This window comes from Bos indicus, chromosome X, assembly GCF_029378745.1.
Source record: "Bos indicus isolate NIAB-ARS_2022 breed Sahiwal x Tharparkar chromosome X, NIAB-ARS_B.indTharparkar_mat_pri_1.0, whole genome shotgun sequence".
NCBI classification, from domain to species: domain Eukaryota; kingdom Metazoa; phylum Chordata; class Mammalia; order Artiodactyla; family Bovidae; genus Bos; species Bos indicus.
The window spans coordinates 103,538,122-103,556,747 of record NC_091789.1 but is presented as its reverse complement, the minus strand read 5'-3'; the positions used below and the strand labels follow the sequence as shown (position 1 = coordinate 103,556,747).

At 40.7% G+C, this 18,626-nt stretch overlaps 1 protein-coding gene across 4 annotated transcripts in view; it reads right to left on the bottom strand.

The window, feature by feature from the left end:
• Positions 1–3,793: 3,793 nt before the first annotated feature.
• Positions 3,794–18,626, bottom strand: part of ZC4H2 (zinc finger C4H2-type containing) — a 75,872-nt gene continuing 61,039 nt past the window's right edge. For 3 of the 4 annotated variants that reach the window (XM_019956369.2, XM_019956368.2, XM_070784867.1), the window contains one exon: positions 3,794–5,237. In XM_019956369.2, coding sequence (XP_019811928.1) covers positions 5,105–5,237 — 133 coding nt within the window. In that variant the 3' untranslated portion in view covers positions 3,794–5,104. Of the gene's footprint in view, positions 5,238–10,470; positions 18,232–18,626 lie in introns of those variants that run through there. The other variant, XM_070784866.1, reaches the window with a different exon arrangement.

Genomic DNA, 18,626 nt, shown 5'->3' with positions numbered 1-18,626 from the left:
GAAAGTGAAGACAGTCGTATCCGACTCTTAATGACCCCATGGACTGCAGCCTACCAGACTCCTCCATCCATGGGATTTTCCAGGCAAGAGTACTGGAGTGGGTTGCCATTGCCTTCTCCGGTGGGAAACCCTACATGGGGGTAATCCCTTCCCTCCTGTGCCTTGTCTCCTCTTCCCTTTCTCTCCCTCCCTTCTCCTCCCCTTCCCTTCCCCTTCTCTTCTTCTTTCCTTTCCTCTTCCTCCTCCCCCACCTCCTCCCCATCTTCCTCCTCCTCCTCATCATCATCGTTGTCATCTTTGGCCTCTCAGGAAGCCAGTCATAATCATTATAATTTTCTTCCTCATCATTTACTGAGTGCTTCTCAATTTCTGTTCTAAGCACTTTACGTATATTATTAGCTCATTTAATCTTCACAACAATGCCATGAGGAGAGGACTACTACATGAGATATTGGAGGCCCAGAGAGGTTAAGTACCTAACCTAAGGGCACCTGGCCTTGAGTTAACAGACTTTCCAGAGTTCACCCTGGGAGATGTTGATCATTGCAAATATGCTGATAATTGCTATGGGAAAGCTGAGGACATAATATTAACAGTGAAATAAACTTTTAAGAGCAGAATTGCTAAAATTGCCTGTCCTTTCCCTGTGGAGTGAGCCCCTATCCTCAGTGTAAAAGCAAGCCATCTGGCACAAAGCATGTATAGAATTCATCCTCATTGTGTCAAACATGTAAAGCGGGCCCCAAATCAGGTTATTTCCAAATTGGAAGGCCTGGGTTCTAGTTGTGGCTTTGCTCTTAACTTGCTAAGTGACGTCAGGTGAGTCAGTTTCCTTCTCTGGATCTCATCTATAAAATGTAATACTACATGCTCTCCTAATAGTACAGGGCTATTAATGTGAGAATTAAATGAGAATGTTGAAGAAGGTACTTTAAGTATAAAGCATTTTACCAGCATAACAAATAATTTCTTACTCTCTTCCTCTTCCTTTTTCTCTCTCCTTCACCCACATCGTCTTTGTCTTTTACTCTATTTTGTTCCTTTTCTTCCTTTAGTCTCCTCTAACCAGGTTTCAGACCTACCTAAATAACTGCTTTTAGGTAGAAGAAACACAGGCTTTAAAGGTAGAGAGACATAGGTTTGCCTCTTGGTTCTGCTCCTTCCTAGTTGTTTGTTGGGCAACTACTTTCCCATTTTTTTGAGCCTCACTTTTATCATCTGTAAAAATGGGCACACATAATGTAAGTTTGTTGTTGGATGATGTGATAAGTTATCTGCAAATGTGAACAACAATTCCTCCCATCTTTGGCCTGAATGCAGCTCCTCCTATCAAGAGGTAGAGTCCCTTTTCCCCACTCCTTAAATCTGGGTTCATTCTGTGACTTGCTTTGACCTGTAGAGTACAGCAGCAGTTTTGCTGTATGGCTTCTGGTTTTATGCAACAAAAGGCCTTGCAGTTTTGGTTCTCACCCTCTGGGAAGACTGCTGCCACATTAAAAAAAAATGTCTCACTGTTCTAACTGGAAAGGGAGGCCCAATGAAGGAAGAAAGGAGGATAAAATACTACAAAGGGAGATGGGAGGCCCAGGCAGCCCACAGCTGTTTCAGCCACTACAACTGAGGTACCAGATATGAGGGGGCATACATCTTCATTCCTTCAGCCCCAGCAAAGCTGTCTAAGGTAACACCACATAGAATAGAAATAAACCATTCACAGCAAGTCCTGCTCCAATTGCAGAATCACAAGCAAAGGATGGCTATTTTAAGTTGCTAAGTTTTTGGGTTGATTGCTTTGCAACAATAGATAGATGAGCTAGAAAAATTAAATGAAATAGTAGCACCCCACCCAGTGGGTGGAAGATATAGGTGTTCAACATTTGATTGTTCCCTTCTCATTCAGAAGTGTTCCCTGGGAAATGGCTGACCTGACTATTTGGGCTACAACTGAATTGACAGATCTGACCTCCAGTGTGCAAAGATGCAGAGCAATAACCACTTCTCCTATATTTTACAGGGACCTACTCAGGCCAATATAGGTTAAGATGTACTTCAAGTCACACAGCCGAGTGTCCTCCATTTGCACAGGGTGAGTTTAAGCCACCTCAAAAGCAGGCTTGTAGCTGAACAAAATCTGAGATGGTGATGTCAGCTAAGACAAATGGTATTTCTTTTTTCTTTTTTTTTATTTTTTAATTTTTTTAATTTTATTTTATTTTTAAACTTTACATAATTGTATTAGTTTTGCCAAATATCAAACTGAATCCGCCACAGGTATACATGTGTTCCCCATCCTGAACCCTCCTCCCTCCTCCCTCCCCATACCATCCCTCTGGGTCGTCCCAGTGCACTAGCCCCAAGCATCCAGTATCGTGCATATTACTTTTATTTATTTATTTTTGGCTGTACTAGGACTTTGCTGCTGCACATGGGCTTTCTCTAATTGTGGAAAGCAGGGTTACTCTCTAGTTTTGGTTTGTGGGCTTCTCATTGCAGGGTCTTCTCTTGTCACAGAGCACAGGCTCTAGGGTGCCTGGGCTTCACATGGACTTAGTTGCACCACGGCATGTGGAATCATTCTGGACCAGGGATTGAATTCATGTCCCCTTCATTGACAGGCAGACACTAACTGGACCACCAGGGAAATCCAAAATATTATTTTTTGTGTGGTCATCCAATCTACCTGATGCCAGAGGTGCAAGGGGAAGAAGTACTTGCTATATGCCTGGCATTGAGTGCTTACTCCATGCCTGGCATTGCTCTCAACAATGCCAGAAATAGGTACTATTATTTTTTCCATTTTTCCAGATGACAACACTGAAACCAGAGAAATTTCTGTCAACTGTTGGGTTTCTGGAAAGAACTAGGACAGTTTAACGTACAGAATATTAACTAGGGTGCCCATGGGATCAACACTTGTAGAAGACAAGGGAAAAGAAGGAGGCAGGATTTGACAGAAGGAGCTATTGAACTATTGTGTGTGTGCTTAGTTGCTCAGTCATGTCTGACTCTTTGCTACCCTATGGACTGTAGCCTGCCAGGCTCCTCTGTCCATGGGGATTCTCCTGTCAAGAATACTGGAGTGGGTTGCCATGCCCTCCTCCAGGGGATCTTCCCAACCGAGGGATCAAAGCCAGGTCTTCTGCATTGCAGGTGGATTCTTTACCAGCTGAGCTACCAACTCAGTCTTAATGGAAACCACAGTCCACCCATGGGGAGCTCTGAAGCTGGGATGGCCCTTCAGAGGTGTTCCCTATTATATCCCCATAGAGGACCAGGCCTTTATACTCCTGCATCAGTCATTGAATTTGTAGTCTCTGACTTCTAGTTCAGAGTTATTTCAACTACTTCTGTGATAAAGCCATCTCAAAATGGAGAAAAGCTTTAAAAAATGACCATGGAGAAAAAGTAGGGGAAAAAATGGACTATGGAACCAGACAAATCTGAGTTCAAATCCTGAAATTTCTCTTACTAGCTGTCTGTTTAACTCTGTACAAGTTACTTCTCTGAGATTCAGTTTACATTTTTGGAAAAAGGCAATAAGAATACTTAGCTTAAAATGTTTTGAAAATCAAATACAATCATTTATATAAACCATCTTACATAGAGACCTGACACAGAGTAGGCACTGAATAAGTGGAAATTATTATAAAAATAGGGTAAATTATTATGCAGTGATGTTCCTGGTTTTCTTATTTATAGTGTAGAATAAAAAAGAGTGAAGAAGTGCTACCCAGAAGGGGAAATGGCATTGCATCTTTTCTATTACCTGGCACTAGTAAGCACTGAGTCAGCATTTATTCCAATGAACAAATGTTTATTTAAAAGAATTTGTACAGACATAATGCTCTTACTTTCAAAGAGCAGAGGAACCTTCTATATATTATGAACACACAGACACTGTGGTAACTTAAAAATACAGTTAAGAAAGGAAGGAAAAATATCCTCCCCTCCCCAGCCATGGCCTGATACCTGAAGCCAACATTTTTTCATCAGTCCCCATCCCATCCCTTAAGTTTAAAAGGAAGAGCTGTAGGGCTTAGGGGAAACTGGAATCTTTTCTTCTCAGAGGGAAAGTCACCTGCACAATTCACCGGAAAGGGAGTCGCCAAAAGCTGACCTGAGCTGAAGCTGCCTTAGAGAAGAAAGCCGACCCAAGAGAGGGAGAGATGACTGAAGTAGATGTCTCACTTACCTGCATGGTAAGGTGACTGGCATTCACTTGAATCACAACCCATTACTCTGAACTCTAAGACACACCATTGGAGTAAAGTGTTAGAGTAATGGTTTTGAACAAAAAGTAACACAAATGTCATCCTGGAATCTCTCCAGCCTAATACAGCCCTGGTAGCAGAGCCCTCACTTAGGAAATGAATTAGGCAGGACTTGCAGAGTAGGTCTGGCTCCTTGATTTCACTGTGGGGAACATCTACTACTAATTTTCAAAAGCTAGGGTTATAATTGGAGAAAAGTCTACAGATTTTAGGGTCCTCAGACACATAACCTGGTACCTGAGAACTTTAGTATATTTGGGAAACTGTCAGGGTAGGGGGTAATGGGGTGGTAAACTCTAATAAAACAGCTAGGCCTCCCAAATTAATACAAAAAGGAGAGCTTGTCCAAGCCACCTCTGGGCCTTGAGGATGAGATGAGGGTGTGAGTGGGGAGATATATGCACCAAACCTACAGGAAAGTCCAGAAAAAAGAATGTTGTCCCTTCAGAGCCTAAGATAAAAGTACAGGGAGGGGGAACACTGGAACCTTCACCTGAAACAAGATATGGGACTACTCAGCCCTCAGGCCTTAGGCACTAGGCCTCAGAAGCAAGAGACAGAGAATCACATCTGGGATTTCTGCCCTTCCCTTGTTTCCTAACAAGGGCAGGGGTTAAAATGTGGCTGAGAGAGAAGGGACCTTCAGACACAACTGTCATTAGCACCTGAACAACATCTCTTCCTAAACCAGAAACTCTGACAGCAGAAAGAAATAAAAGCAAAGTGAGAGGGGGGTTGTGCTTCTATCACATTAAATAGAAGTGGGGAAGGGTTCTTTCACATGGAGACATCAATCACTCTGGGCAAGGGGAGGGGTCATGAGCTGCAGAGCTCTAAGTGTTCTCCCTCTCTTCATTCATCCTGCTTCCGTTTTGGCTTTTTGGGATTCCTGGACCGACTCTTGGCTTTGCACAGAGGGCATATAGGTGCATTCCGGTGAATTTGCTGATGACATGACAGGCAGGCCTGGTGGGAGACACAGACAAAGAAAGTTAGTGGTTGGATTCTTCCAGGCCATGGTTCATCCTTCTGATCTCCAGGGGCTCCAAAAGCAGTTACGATTTCCTGTTAGGAAGAAGCAGAAATCAATGAGTGAGACCCAAGTAGGGAGATCTGTGCTGGATGTAAGGGATGTAATGGATATAAGGGAGTGAGATTCAAAGAGGGGTATTTAGGAAGAATATCCAAAACTTGGCAATAAGGCAAAATGTGAATTGCATAGCCATTAAGCATTATACTGGAACATAGTCTATCAGGCCCACTCAAAGATTATTTAATAGCAACAGTTAGAACTGGACATGGAACAACAGACTGGTTCCAAATAGGAAAAAGAGTACGTCAAGGCTGTATATTGTCACCCTGCTTATTTAACTTATATGCAGAGTACATCATGAGAAATGCTGGACTGGAAGAAGCACAAGCTGGAAGCAAGATTGCCAGGAGAAATATCAACAACCTCAGATATGCAGATAACACCACCCTTATGGCAGAAAGTGAAGAGGAACTAAAAAGCCTCTTGATGAAGGTGAAAGAGGAGAGTGAAAAAGTTGGCTTACAACTCAACATTCAGAAAACGAAGATCATGGCATCTGGTCCCATCACTTCATGGGAAATAGATGGGGAAACAGTGGAAACAGTGTCAGACTTTATTTTTGGGGGGCTCCAAAATCACTGCAGATGGTGACTGCAGCCATGAAATTAAAAGATACTTACTCCTTGGAAGGAAAGTTATGACCAACCTAGATAGCATATTCAAAAGCAGAGACATTACTTTGCCAACAAAGGTCCATCTAGTCAAGGCTATGGTTTTTCCAGTGGTCATGTATGGATGTGAGAGTTGGACTGTGAAGAAAGCTGAGTGCTGAAGAATTGATGCTTTTGAACTGTGGTGTTGGCGAAGACTCTTGAGAGTCCCTTGGACTTCAAGGAGATCCAATCAGTCCATTCTGAAGGAGATCAGCCCTGAGATTTCTTTGGAAGGAATGATGCTAAAGCTGAAACTCCAGTACTTTGGCCACCTCATGCAAAGAGTTGACTCATTGGAAAAGACTCTGATGCTGGGAGGGATTGGGGGCAGGAGAAGAAGTGGACGGCAGAGGATGAGATGGCTGGATGGCATCAGTGACTTGATGGACGTGAGTCTGAGTGAACTCTGGGAGTTGGTGATGGACAGGGAGGCCTGGAGGGCTGCAATTCATGGGGTCACAAAGAGTTGGACAGGACTGAGCGACTTAACTGAACTGAACTGAAATGAAGACAGGTATCAGTAAACTTTCTTTTGTAAAGGCCAAGATAATAAATATTTTAGACCTTCAAGTCATATGATTTTAATTGCAACTACTCAGCTCTAACTGTTTAACATAAAGGAAGATATAGACAATACATAAACAAACAGGCATGTGTGGGGGCCAATAAAATTTTATTTACAAAGACAGGAAACAGGTCACAGTTGGCTTGTGGGTTCTGGTTTGCTGACGCTTGCTCCGTTTGACGATTTGCTACTTCTTCTTTTTTTTTTTTTTAATGAAGTATAGCTGATTTGTAATGTTGTGTTAATTTTTGGTATACAACAAAGTTATATATATATATATGTGTATGTATATATGCATATATATATGTATGTGTGTGTGTGCATATATATATATATGTGTGTGTGTGTGTGTATGAGTGTGTGTGTGTGTGTATTTCATGTTATTTTCCATTATGGTTTATTACAGGATATTGGATAGAGTTCCCTGTGCTATGCAGTATGACTTTGTTGTTTACCTATTTTATATACAGTAGTTTGTGTCTGCTAATCCCAAACTCTTAATTTATCCCTGCCCCATCCCCTTTCCACTTTGGTAACCATGATTTTGTTTTCTATGTCTACGTGTCTGTTTCTGTTTTGAAAGTAATTTCATTTGTTATCATATTTTAGATTCCACATATAAGTGATATCATATGGTATTTGTCTTTGTCTGACTTCACTTAGTATGTTAATCTCTAGGTCCATCCATGTGGCTGCAAGTAGCATTAAGTTCAGTTCAGTTCAGTTGCTCAGTCGTGTCCAACTCTCTGTGACCCCATGGACTGCAGCATGCCAGGCTTCCCTGTCCATCACCAACTCCCGGAGCTTGCTCAAACTCATGTCCATCGAGTCAGTGATACCATCCAACCATTTCATCCTCTGTCGCCTCCCTTTTCTTCCTGCCTTGAATCTTTCCCAGCATCAGGGTCTTTTCCAATGAGTCAGTTCTTTGTATCAGGTGGCTGAAGGATTGGAATTTTAGCTTCAGCATCAGTCCTTCTAATGAATATTCAGGACTGATTTCCTTTATGATTGACTGGTTTGATCTCCTTGAAGTCCAAGTAGCATTACTTCTGGCTGATAGTATTCCACTGTATACATGTACCACATCTTCTTTATCTATTCATCTGTCGATGGACATCTAGGTTGCTTTCATGTCTTAGCTATTGTAAATAGTGCTGTCATTAACATTGTAGTGCATGCATCTTTTCGATTTAGAGTTTTCTCTGGATATATGCCCAGGAGTCATATTGCAGGATAATATGGTAACACAAATTTTAGCTTTTAAAGGAATTTCCATACTGTTCTACATAAAGGCTGTGCCAATTTACATTCCCACCAATATTTCAGGAGGGTTCCCTTTTCTCCACACATTCTTGAGCATTTGCTATCTGTAGAATTTTATTTTTATTTTTTTTTATTGAAGGATACTTGTTTTACAGAATTTTGTTTTCTGTCAAACCTCAACATGAATCAGCCATAAGTATACATATACCCCCTCCCTTTTGAACCTCCCTCACATCTCCCACCCCATCCCACAGCTCTAGACTGATACAGAGACACTGTTTGAGTTTCCTGAGCCATAGAGCAAATTCTCATTGGCTATCTATTTTACATATGGTAATGTAAGTTTCCAGGTAACTCTTTCCACACATCTCTCTCTCTCCTCCCCTCTCCCCAAGTCCATAAGTCTATTCTCGATGTCTGTTTTTCCACTGTTGCCCTAAAAGTAAATTCTTCAGTGCCATTTTTTCTAGATTATATATATATGTTAGAATATGGAATTTATCTTTCTCTTTCTGACACACTTCACTCTGTATAATAGGTTCTAGGTTTATCCACCTCATCAGAACTGACTCAAATGTGTTCATTTTTATGGCTGGGTATTGTGTATATGTACTACAACTTATTTATCCATTCATCTATTGATGGACATCTAGGTTGCTTCCAGGTTCTAGCTACTGCAAATAGTGCTGCAGTGAACAATGGTATACATGTGTCTTTTTCAATTTTTGTTTCATCAGGGCATATGCCTAGGAGTGGGATTGCTGGGTCATATGGTGGTTTTATTCCTAGTTTTTTAAGGAATCTCCATATCGTCTTCCATAGTCCCTGTACCAATTTACATTCCCACCAACAGTGCAAGAGCGTTCCCTTTTCTTCACACACTCTCCAGCATTTATTGTTTGTAGACTTTTTGATGATGGCTATTCTGACCGGTGTGAGGTGATATCTCATTGTAGTTTCGATTTGCATTTCTCTAATAATGAGCGATGTTGAGCATCTTTTCATGTGTTTGTTAGCCATCAGTATGTCTTCTTTGGAGAAATGTCTGTTTAGGTTTCTTGCTCACTTTTTGATTGGGTTGTTTGTTTTTCTGGCATTCAGTTGTATGAGCTGCTTGTATATTTTGGAAATAAATCTTTTGTCAGTTGTTTCATTTGCTATTATTTTCTCCAATTCTGAGGGCTGTCTTTTCACCTTGCTTATAGTTTCCTTTGCTATGAAAAGATTTTAAGTTTAATCAGGTATCACTTGTTTACTTTTATTTTTTCTTTCTGTTACTCTAAGAGGTGGTTTTTAGAGTAATGGAACCTCTTGAGAAACCTGTATGCAGGTCAGGAAGCAACAGTTAGAACTGGACATGTAACAACAGACTGGTTCCAAATAGGAAAAAGAGTATGTCAAGGCTGTATATTGTCACCTTGCTTATTTAACTTATATGCAGAGTATATCATGAGAAATGCTGGGCTGGAGGAAGCACAAGCTGAAATCAAGATTGGCAGAAGAAACATCAATAAGCTCAGATATGCAGATGACACCACCCTTATGGCAGGAAGTGAAGAAGAACTAAAGAGCCTCTTGATGAAATGAAAGAGGAGAGTGAAAAAGTTGGCCTAAAGCTCAATATTCAGAAAACTAAGATCATGGCATCCTTTCCCATCACTTCATGGGAAATAGATGGGGAAACAGGGGAAACAGTGGGAACAGTGGCTGACTTTATTTTTGTGGGCTCCAAAATCAGTTCAGATGGTGATTGCAACCATGAAATTAAAAGATGCTTGCTCCTTGGAAGGAAAGTTATGACCAACCTAGACAGCATATTAAGAAGCAGAGACATTACTTTGCCAACAAAGGTCCGTCTAGTAAAGGCTATGGTTTTTCCAGTAGTCATGTCTGGATGTGAGAGTTGGACTATAAAGAAAGCTGAGCATTGAGTACTTGATGCTTTTGAACTGTGGTGTTGGAGAAGACTCTTGAGAGACCCTTGGACTGCAAGGAGATCCAACCAGTCCATCCTAAAGGAGATCAGTCCTGGGTGTTCATTGGAGGGACTGATGTTGAAGCTGAAACCCTAAAACTTTGGCCACCTGATGCGGAGAGCTGACTCATTTGGAAAGACCCTGATGCTGAGAAAGATTGAGGGTAGGAGGAGAAGGGGATGACAGAGGATGAGATGGTTTGATGGCACCACCGACACAATGGACATGGGTTTGGGTGTACTCTGGGTGTTGGTGATGGACAGGGTGTCCTGGCATGCTGCAATTCATGGGGTCACAAAGAGTCAGAAACGACTGACCGACTGAACTGAACTGAACTGAAGAGGTGATTCATAGAGGATCTTGCCTTGATTTATGTCATCGAGTGTTCTGCCTATATTTTCCTCTAGGATTTTTATAGTTTCTTGTCTTACATTTAGGTCTTTAATCCATTTTGAGTTTATCTTTGTGTATGGTGTTAGGAAGTGTTCTTCTTTTTTTAATTTAAATTTATTTATTTTAATTGGAGGCTAATTACTTTGCAATATTGTATTGGTTCTGCCACACATCAACATGAATCTGCTACAGGTGTACACATGTTCCCAATCCTGAACCCCCCTCCCACCTCCCTCCCCACACCATCCCTCTGGGTCATCCCAGTGCACCAGCCCCAAGCATCCTGTATCATTCTTTTATATGTAGCTGTCCAGTTTTCCAAGCACCATTTATTGAAGGGGTATTCTTTGCCCCATTGTGTTTTCTTGCCTCCTTTGTCAAAAATAAGGTACCCATAGGTGCATGGGTTTATTTCTGGGCTTTCAATCTTATTCAATTGGTCTATATTTCTGTTTTTGTGCCAGTAGCATACTGTCTTGATGACCATATCTTTGTAGTATAATCTGAAGTCAGGAAGGTTGATTCCCCCAGCTCCATTCTTCTTTCTTAAGACTAATTTGGCTATTCAGGGTCTTTTGTGTTTCCATATGAATTGTGAAATATTTTGTTATAGTTCTGTGAAAAGTGCCATTGGTCATTTGAGAGGGGAAACACTGAATCTGTAGATTGCATTTGGTAGTATAGTCATTTTCACAATATTGATTCTTCCTACCCAGGAAAATGGAATATCTCTCTGTTTATGTCATCTTTGATTTCTTTCATTAGTGTCTTATAATTTTCTGCATACAGGTTTTTTTGTCTCCTTAGATAAGTTTATTCCTAGATATTTAATTCTTTTTGTTGCAATGGTGAATGGGATTGATTCCTAAGTTTCTCTTTCTGATTTTCCATTGTTAGTATATAGAAATGCAAGTGATTTCTGTGTATTGATTTCATATCCTGCAACTTTGCTAAATTCAGTGATTAGCTCTAGTAATTTTCTGATACTATCTTTAGGGTTTTCTATGTACAGTATCATGTTATCTGCATACAGTGAGAGCTTTATTTCTTCTTTTCTGATCTGGATTCCTTTTATTTCTTTTTCTTCTCTGATTACTGTAGCTAGGTCTTCCAGAACTATGTTGACCAATAATGTTGGAGTGGACACTCTTGTCTTGTCCCTGATCTTAGGGGGAATGCTTTCAGTTATTCACCATTGAGAATAATGTTTGCTGTAGGCTTATCAAAAATGGCCTTTACTGTGTTGAGGTAGGTTCCTTCTATGCCCAGCTTTTGAGGAGTTTTAATAACAAATGGGTGCTGAATTTTGTCAAAGGCTTTTTATTTATCTATTGAGATTATCATATGGTTTTTATCTTTCAATTTGTTAATATAGTATATAACACTGTTTGATTTACATATATTGAAGAATCCTTGCATTCCAGGAATAAACCCAACTTGATCATGGTGTTTGAAATTTTGATGTGCTGCTGAATTCTGTTTGCTAAAATTTTGTTGAGGATTTTTGCATCTATGTTCATCAGTGATATTGGCCTGTAGTTTTCTCTTTCTGTGGGATCTTTGTCTGGTTTTGGTATCAGGTTGATGATGGCCTCATACAATTAGTGTGGAAGTGTTCCTTGCTCTGCAATTTTTTGAAAGACCTTTAGAAAGATAGGCATTAGCTCTTCTCTAAATGTTTGATAGAAGTCTCTTGTGAAGCCATCTGGTCCTGGGCTTTTGTTTTCTGGGAGTTTTTTTTTTTTTTTTTTTTTTTTTATCACAGCTTCATTTTCAGTGCTTGTAATTGGGTTATTCATAATTTCTATTTCTTCCTGGTTCAGGCTTGGAAGGTTGAACTTTTCTAAGAACCTGTGCATTTCTCCCAGGTTATCCATTTTATTGCCATATAGTTGTTCATAATAGTTAGTCTGTTATAATTCTTTGTATTTCTGCATGGTTTGTTGTAACTTCTGCTTTTTCAATTCTAATTTTGTTGATTTGATTATTCTCTCTTTTTTCTTGATGAATCAGGCTAAAGGCTTGTCAATTTTGTTTTTCTTTTCAAAGAACCAGCTTTTAGTTTTATTAATCCTTATTATTGTTTTTCATTTCTTTTTCATTTATTTCTGCTTGGGTCTTTATGATTTCTTTCCTTCTAATAATTTTTTTTTCTTCTTCTTCTTTTTCCAGTTGTTTTAGATGTAAAGTTACATTGTCTATTCAATGTTTTTTGTTTTTTTTTTTTTTTTGGTTTGTTTGTTTGTTTCTTGAGGTAGGATTGTATTGCTATAAACTTTACTCTTAGAACTTCTTTTGCTTCATCCCATGGGTTTTGAATTGTGTGTTTGCATTGTCATTTGCTTCTAGAAATTTTTTTGATTCCCCTTTTGATTTCTTCAGTAAACTGTTGGTTATTTAGAAACGTGTTGTTTAATCTCCATGTGTTTGTGTTTCTTACAGTTTTTTTTTTTCTTGTAATTGATATCCACTCTCATAGCATTGTGGTCAGAGAAGATGCTTGATATGATTTCAATTTTCTTATTTACTGAGGCTTGATTTGTGACTCAAGATGTGGTCTATCCTGGGGAATGTTCCATGTGCACTTGAAAAGAAGTAGTATTCTTTTGCATTTGGATGGAATGTCCTGAAGATATCAATGAGATCTATCTCATCTAGTGTATCATATAAGACTTGGATTTCCTTATTAATTTTCTTTTTTCATGATCTGCCCATTGGTGTGAGTGGGGTGTTAAAGTCTCCTACTATTATTGTGTCACTGTCAATTTCTCCTTTTATGTCTGTTAGTGTTTAATTTTGTATGTATTGGGGTGCTCCTATTTTGGATGCATGCTGCTGCTGCTGTTGCTAAGTCACTTCAGTTGTGTCCGACTCTGTGCAACCCCATAGATGGCAGCCCACCAGCCTCCCCCGTCTCTGGGATTCTCCAGGCAAGAACACTGGAGTGGGTTGCCATTTCCTTCTCCAGTGCATGAAAATGAAAAGTGAAAGTGAGGTCACTAAGTCGTGTCCGATTCTTTGCTACCCCATGGACTGCAGCCTACCAGGCTCCTCTGTCCATGGATTTTCCAGGCAACAGTACTGGAGTGGGGTGCCATCGCCTTCTCCATTTGGATGCATAGATATTTACAATTGTTTTGTCTTCCTTTTGGATTGATCCCTTGATCATTATGTAGTGTTTTTCCTTAATTCTTGTAATCTTCTTTATTTTGAGGTCTATTTTGTCTGATATGAGGATTGCTATTCCAGCTTTCTTTTGCTTCCCATTTGCATGAAATATATTTTCCCATCATCTCACTTTCAGTCTATATGTGTCTTTAGGTCTCAAGTGGGTTTTTTGTAGACAGTATATATATATGGGTCTTGTTTTTTTTTTTTTTTTTAATCCATTCAGTCAGTCTGTGTCTTTGGTAAAGAATTTAATCTATTTACATTTGAAGTAATTATTGATATATATGTTCCCATTGCCATTTTCTTAATTGTTTGGGGTCGATTTTGTAGATATTTCTACTCCCCGTGTATTTCTTGGCTATATAATTCCCTTTAACATTTCTTGTAAACCTGGTTTGGTGGTACTGAATTCTCATAACTTTTGCTTGTCTGAAAACCTTTTTACTTCTCCATCAATTTTTAAAAATTAATTAATTAATTTTAATTGGAGGATAATTATTTTAAAATATTGTAGCGGTTTTTGCCATACATTGACATGAATCAGCCATGGGTGTATATTTGTTCCCCATCCTAAATTCCCTCCCACTTCTCTCCCCATCCCATCCCTCAGGCTCATCCCAGTGCACCAGCCCTGAGCACCCTGTCTCATGCATCAAACCTGGACTGGATATCAATTTCACATATGATAATATACATGTTTCATTGCTATTCTCTCAAATCATCCCACCCTCGCCTTCTCCCACAGAGTCCAAAATACTGTTCTCTACATCTGAGTCTCTTTTGCTGTCTTGCATATAGGGTCATCATTACCATCTTTCTAAATTCCATATATATGCATTAATACACTGTATTGGTGTTTTTCTTTCAGACTTACTTCACTATATATGTCAGACTTCCCTGGTGGCTCAGATGGTAAAAGCATTTGCCAACAATGCAGGAGACCTGGGTTCGATCCCTGGGTTTGGAAGATCCCCCCTAGAGAAGGAAACAGCAACCCACTGAAGTATTCTTGTCTGGAAAATCCCATGGACAGAGGAGCCTGGTAGGCTACAGTCCATGGGGTCACAAAGAGTCTGATACGACTGGGCGACTTCACTCACTATGTATAATAGGCTCCAGTTTCATCCAACTCATTAGAACTGATTCGAATGCATTATTTTTTAATAGCTGAGTAATATTCCATTACTGGCGAGCTGGCGGCTTGCTCTCCGCCACCGTGTTCCTTCGACTGAGCCTCCCCTGAGCCCCCAGCCCCGGGATCGCAACACCCTAAGGAGGTAGCCTAGGTGAGGGGGCCAGGGTTGTGGAGCCCTAAGCCCCCGGCTGCCTGATGGAGACCAAGTTGGAAATGCTGCCGCCTCAGATGGCCATAGCAAAGGCAAGCAGTTGCTGCGTGCATGCAGGAGGGCTGAGAGGACCTACTCCATGTTCAAGGTCAGGAGGGGCGGATGTCAGGAGATACCCTTTGTCCAAGGTAAGGAGCAGCAGCTGTGCTTTGCTGGAACAGCTGTGAAGAGATACCCCACGTCCAAGGTAAGAGAAACCCAAGTAAGACAGTAGGTGTTGAAAGAGGCATCAGAGGGCAGACACTAAGCCATAATCACAGAAAACTAGTCAATCTGGTCACACGGACCACAGCCTTGTCTAACTCAGTGAAACTAAGCCATGCCATGTGGGGCCACCCAAGATGGGAGGGTCATGGTGGAGAGGTCTGAAAGAAAGTGGTCACTGGAGAAGGGAATGGCAAAGCACTTCAGTATACTTGCCTTGACAACCCCATGAACAGTATGAAAAGGCAAAATGATAGGATACTGAAAGAGGAACTCCCCAGGTTGGTAGGTGCCCAATATGCTACTGGAGATCAGTGGAGAAATAACTCCAGAAAGAATAAAGGGATGGAGCCAAAGCAAAAACAATACCCAGTTGTGGATGTATTTGGTGGTAGAAGCAAGGTCTGATGCTGTAAAGAGCAATATTGCATAGGAACCTGAAATGTTAGGTCCATGAATCAAGGCAAACTGGAAGTAGTCAAACAGGAGATGGAAAGAATGAACGTTGACATTCTAGGAATCAGCAAACTAAAATGGACTTGAATGGGTGAATTTAATTCAGATGACCATTATATCTACTACTGCAGGCAGGAATCCCTTAGAAGAAATGGAGTAGCCATCATGGTCAACAAGAGTCTGAAATGCAGTACTTGGATGCAATCTCAAAAACGACAGAATGATCTCTGTTCATTTCCAAGGCAAACCACTCAATATCACAGTAATCGAAGTCTATGCTCCAACCAGTAACACTGAAGAAGCTGAAGTTGAACGGTTCTATGAAGACCTAAAAGACCTTTTAGAACTAACACCCAAAAAAGATGTTCTTTTCATTATAGCAGACTGGAATGCAAAAGTAGGAAGTTATGAAACACCTGCAGTAATAGGCCAATTTGGCCTTGGAATACGGAATGAAGCAGGGCAAAAGCTAATAGAGTTTTGACAAGAGAATGCACTGGTCATAGCACACACTCTCTTCCAACAACACAAGAGAAGACTTTACACATGTACATCATCAGACAGTCAACACTGAAGTCAGACTGATTATATTCTTTGTAGCCAAGATGGAGAAGCTCTATACCGTCAGCAAAAACAAGACCGGGAGCTGACTGTGGCTCAGATCATGAGCTCCTTATTGCCAAATTCAGAATTAAATTGAAGAAAGTAGGGAAAACTACTAGACCATTCAGGTATGACCTAAATCAAATCCCTTATAATTATACAGTGGAAGTGAGAAATAGATTTAAGGGACTAGATCTGATAGACAGAGTACCTGATGAACTATGCAGAGGTTTGTGATATTGTACAGGAGACAGAGATCAAGACCATCCACAGGGAAAAGAAATGCAAAAAAGCAAAATGGCTGTCTGGGAGGCCTTACAAATAGCTGTGAAAAGAAGAGCAGTGAAAAGCAAAGGAGAAAAGGAGAGATATAAGCATCTGAATGCAGAGTTCCAAAGAATAGCAAGAAGAGATAAGAAAGCCTTCTAAGCGATCAATGCAAAGAAATAGAGGAAAACAACAGAATGGGAAAGACTAGAGATCTCTTCAAGAAAATAAGAGACACTAAGGGAATATTTCATGCAAAGATAGGATCGGTAAAGGACAGAAATGGTATGAACCTAACAGAAGCAGAAGATATTAAGAAGTGGCAAGAATACACAGAAGAACTGTACAAAAAAGAGCTTCACAACCCAGATAATCACGATGGTGTGATCACTCACCTAGAGCCAGACATCCTGAAATGTGATGTCAAGTGGGCATTAGAAAGCATCACTGTGAACAAAGCTAGTGGAGGTGATGGAATTCCAGTTGAGCTCTTCCAAATCCTGAAAGATGATGCTGTGAAAGTGCTGCACTCAATATGCCCACAAATTTGGAGAACTCAGCAGTGGTCACAGGACTGGAAAAGGTCAGTTTTCATTCCAATCCCAAAGAAAGGCAATGCCAAAGAATGCTCAAACTACCGCACAATTGCACTCATCTCACACGCTAGTAAAGTAATGCTCAAAATTCTCCAAGCCAGGCTTCAGCAATTCGTGAACTGTTAACTTCCAGATGTTCAAGCCGGTTTTAGAAAAAGCAGAAGAATCAGAGATCAAATTGCCAACATCTGCTGGATTATGGAAAAAGGAACAGAGTTCCAGAAAAACATCTATTTCTGCTTTATTGACTATGCCAAAGGTTTGATTGTGTGGATCACAGTAAACTGTGGAGAGTTCTGAAAGAGATGGGAATATCAGACCAGCCAACCTGCCTCTTGAGAAACCTGTATGCAGGTCAGGAAGCAACAGTTAGAACTGGGCATGGAACAACAGACTGGTTCCAAATAGGAAAACGAATACATCAAGACTGTATATTGTCACCCTGCTTATTTAACTTCTATGCAGAGTACATCATGAGAAATGCTGGGCTGGAAGAAGCACAAGCTGGAATCAAGATTGCCAGCAGAAATATCAATAACCTTAGATATGCAGATGTCACCACCCTTACCGCAGAAAGTGAAGAGGAACTAAAAAGCCTCTTGATGAAAGTGAAAGAGGAAAGTGAAAAAGTTGGCTTAAAACTCAATTTTCAGAAAACTAACATCATGGAATCTGGTCCCATCACTTCATGGGAAATAGATGGAGAAACAATGGAAACCGTGTCAGACTTTATTTTGGGGGGCTCCAAAATCAGTGCAGATGGTGATTGCAGCCATGAAATTAAAAGATGCTTAGTCTTTGGAAGGAACGTTATGACCAACCTAGATAGCATATTCAAAAGCTGAGATATTACTTTGCCAATCAAGGTCCATCTGGTCAAGGCTATGGTTTTTTCCAGTGGTCATGTATGGATGTGAAAGTTGGACTGTGAAGAAACCTGAGCACAGAAGAATTGATGCTTCTGAACTGTGGTGTTGGAGAAGACTCTTAGGAGTCCCTTGGACCACAAGGAGATCCAACCAGTCTCTTCTAAAGGAGATCAGTCCTGCGTGTTCTTAGGAAGGACTGATGGTAGAGCTGAAACTCCAATACTTCGGCCACCTCATGGAAAGAGTTGACTCATTGGAAGATTCTGATTCTGGGGGGGATTAGGGGCAAGAGGAGAAGGGGACAACAGAAGATAAGATGGCTGGATGTCATCACTGACTTGATGGACATGAGTTTGGGTGAACTCCGGAAGTTGGTGATGAACAAGGAGTCCTGGTGGGCTGCTGTCTATGGGGTCACACAGAGTCGGACACAACTGACGCGTCTTAGCAGCAGCAGCAGCAGCAGCAGCCAATGCACATCTAGGTTGCTTCCATGTCCCGACTGTTGAAAACAGTGCTGTGATGAACACTGGGGAACACGTGCCTCTTTTAATTCTCGTTTTCCCAGTGTGTATGCCCAGCAGTGGGATTGCTGGGTAGTATGGCAGTTCTACTTCTAGTTTTTTAAGGAATCTCCACATTGTTCTTCATAGTGGCTGTACTAGTTTGCATTCCCATCAATAGTGTAAGAGGGTTCCCTTTTCTCCACACCCTCTCCAGTATTTATTTTTTGTAGACTTTTTGATAGCAGCCATTCTGTCTAGCCTGAGATGGTACCTCATTGAGGTTTTGATTTGCATTTCTCTAATAATGAGTGATGTTGAGCATCTTTTCATGTGTTGTTTGTCATCTGTATGTCTTCTTTGGAGACATGTCTATTTAGTTCTTTGGCCCATT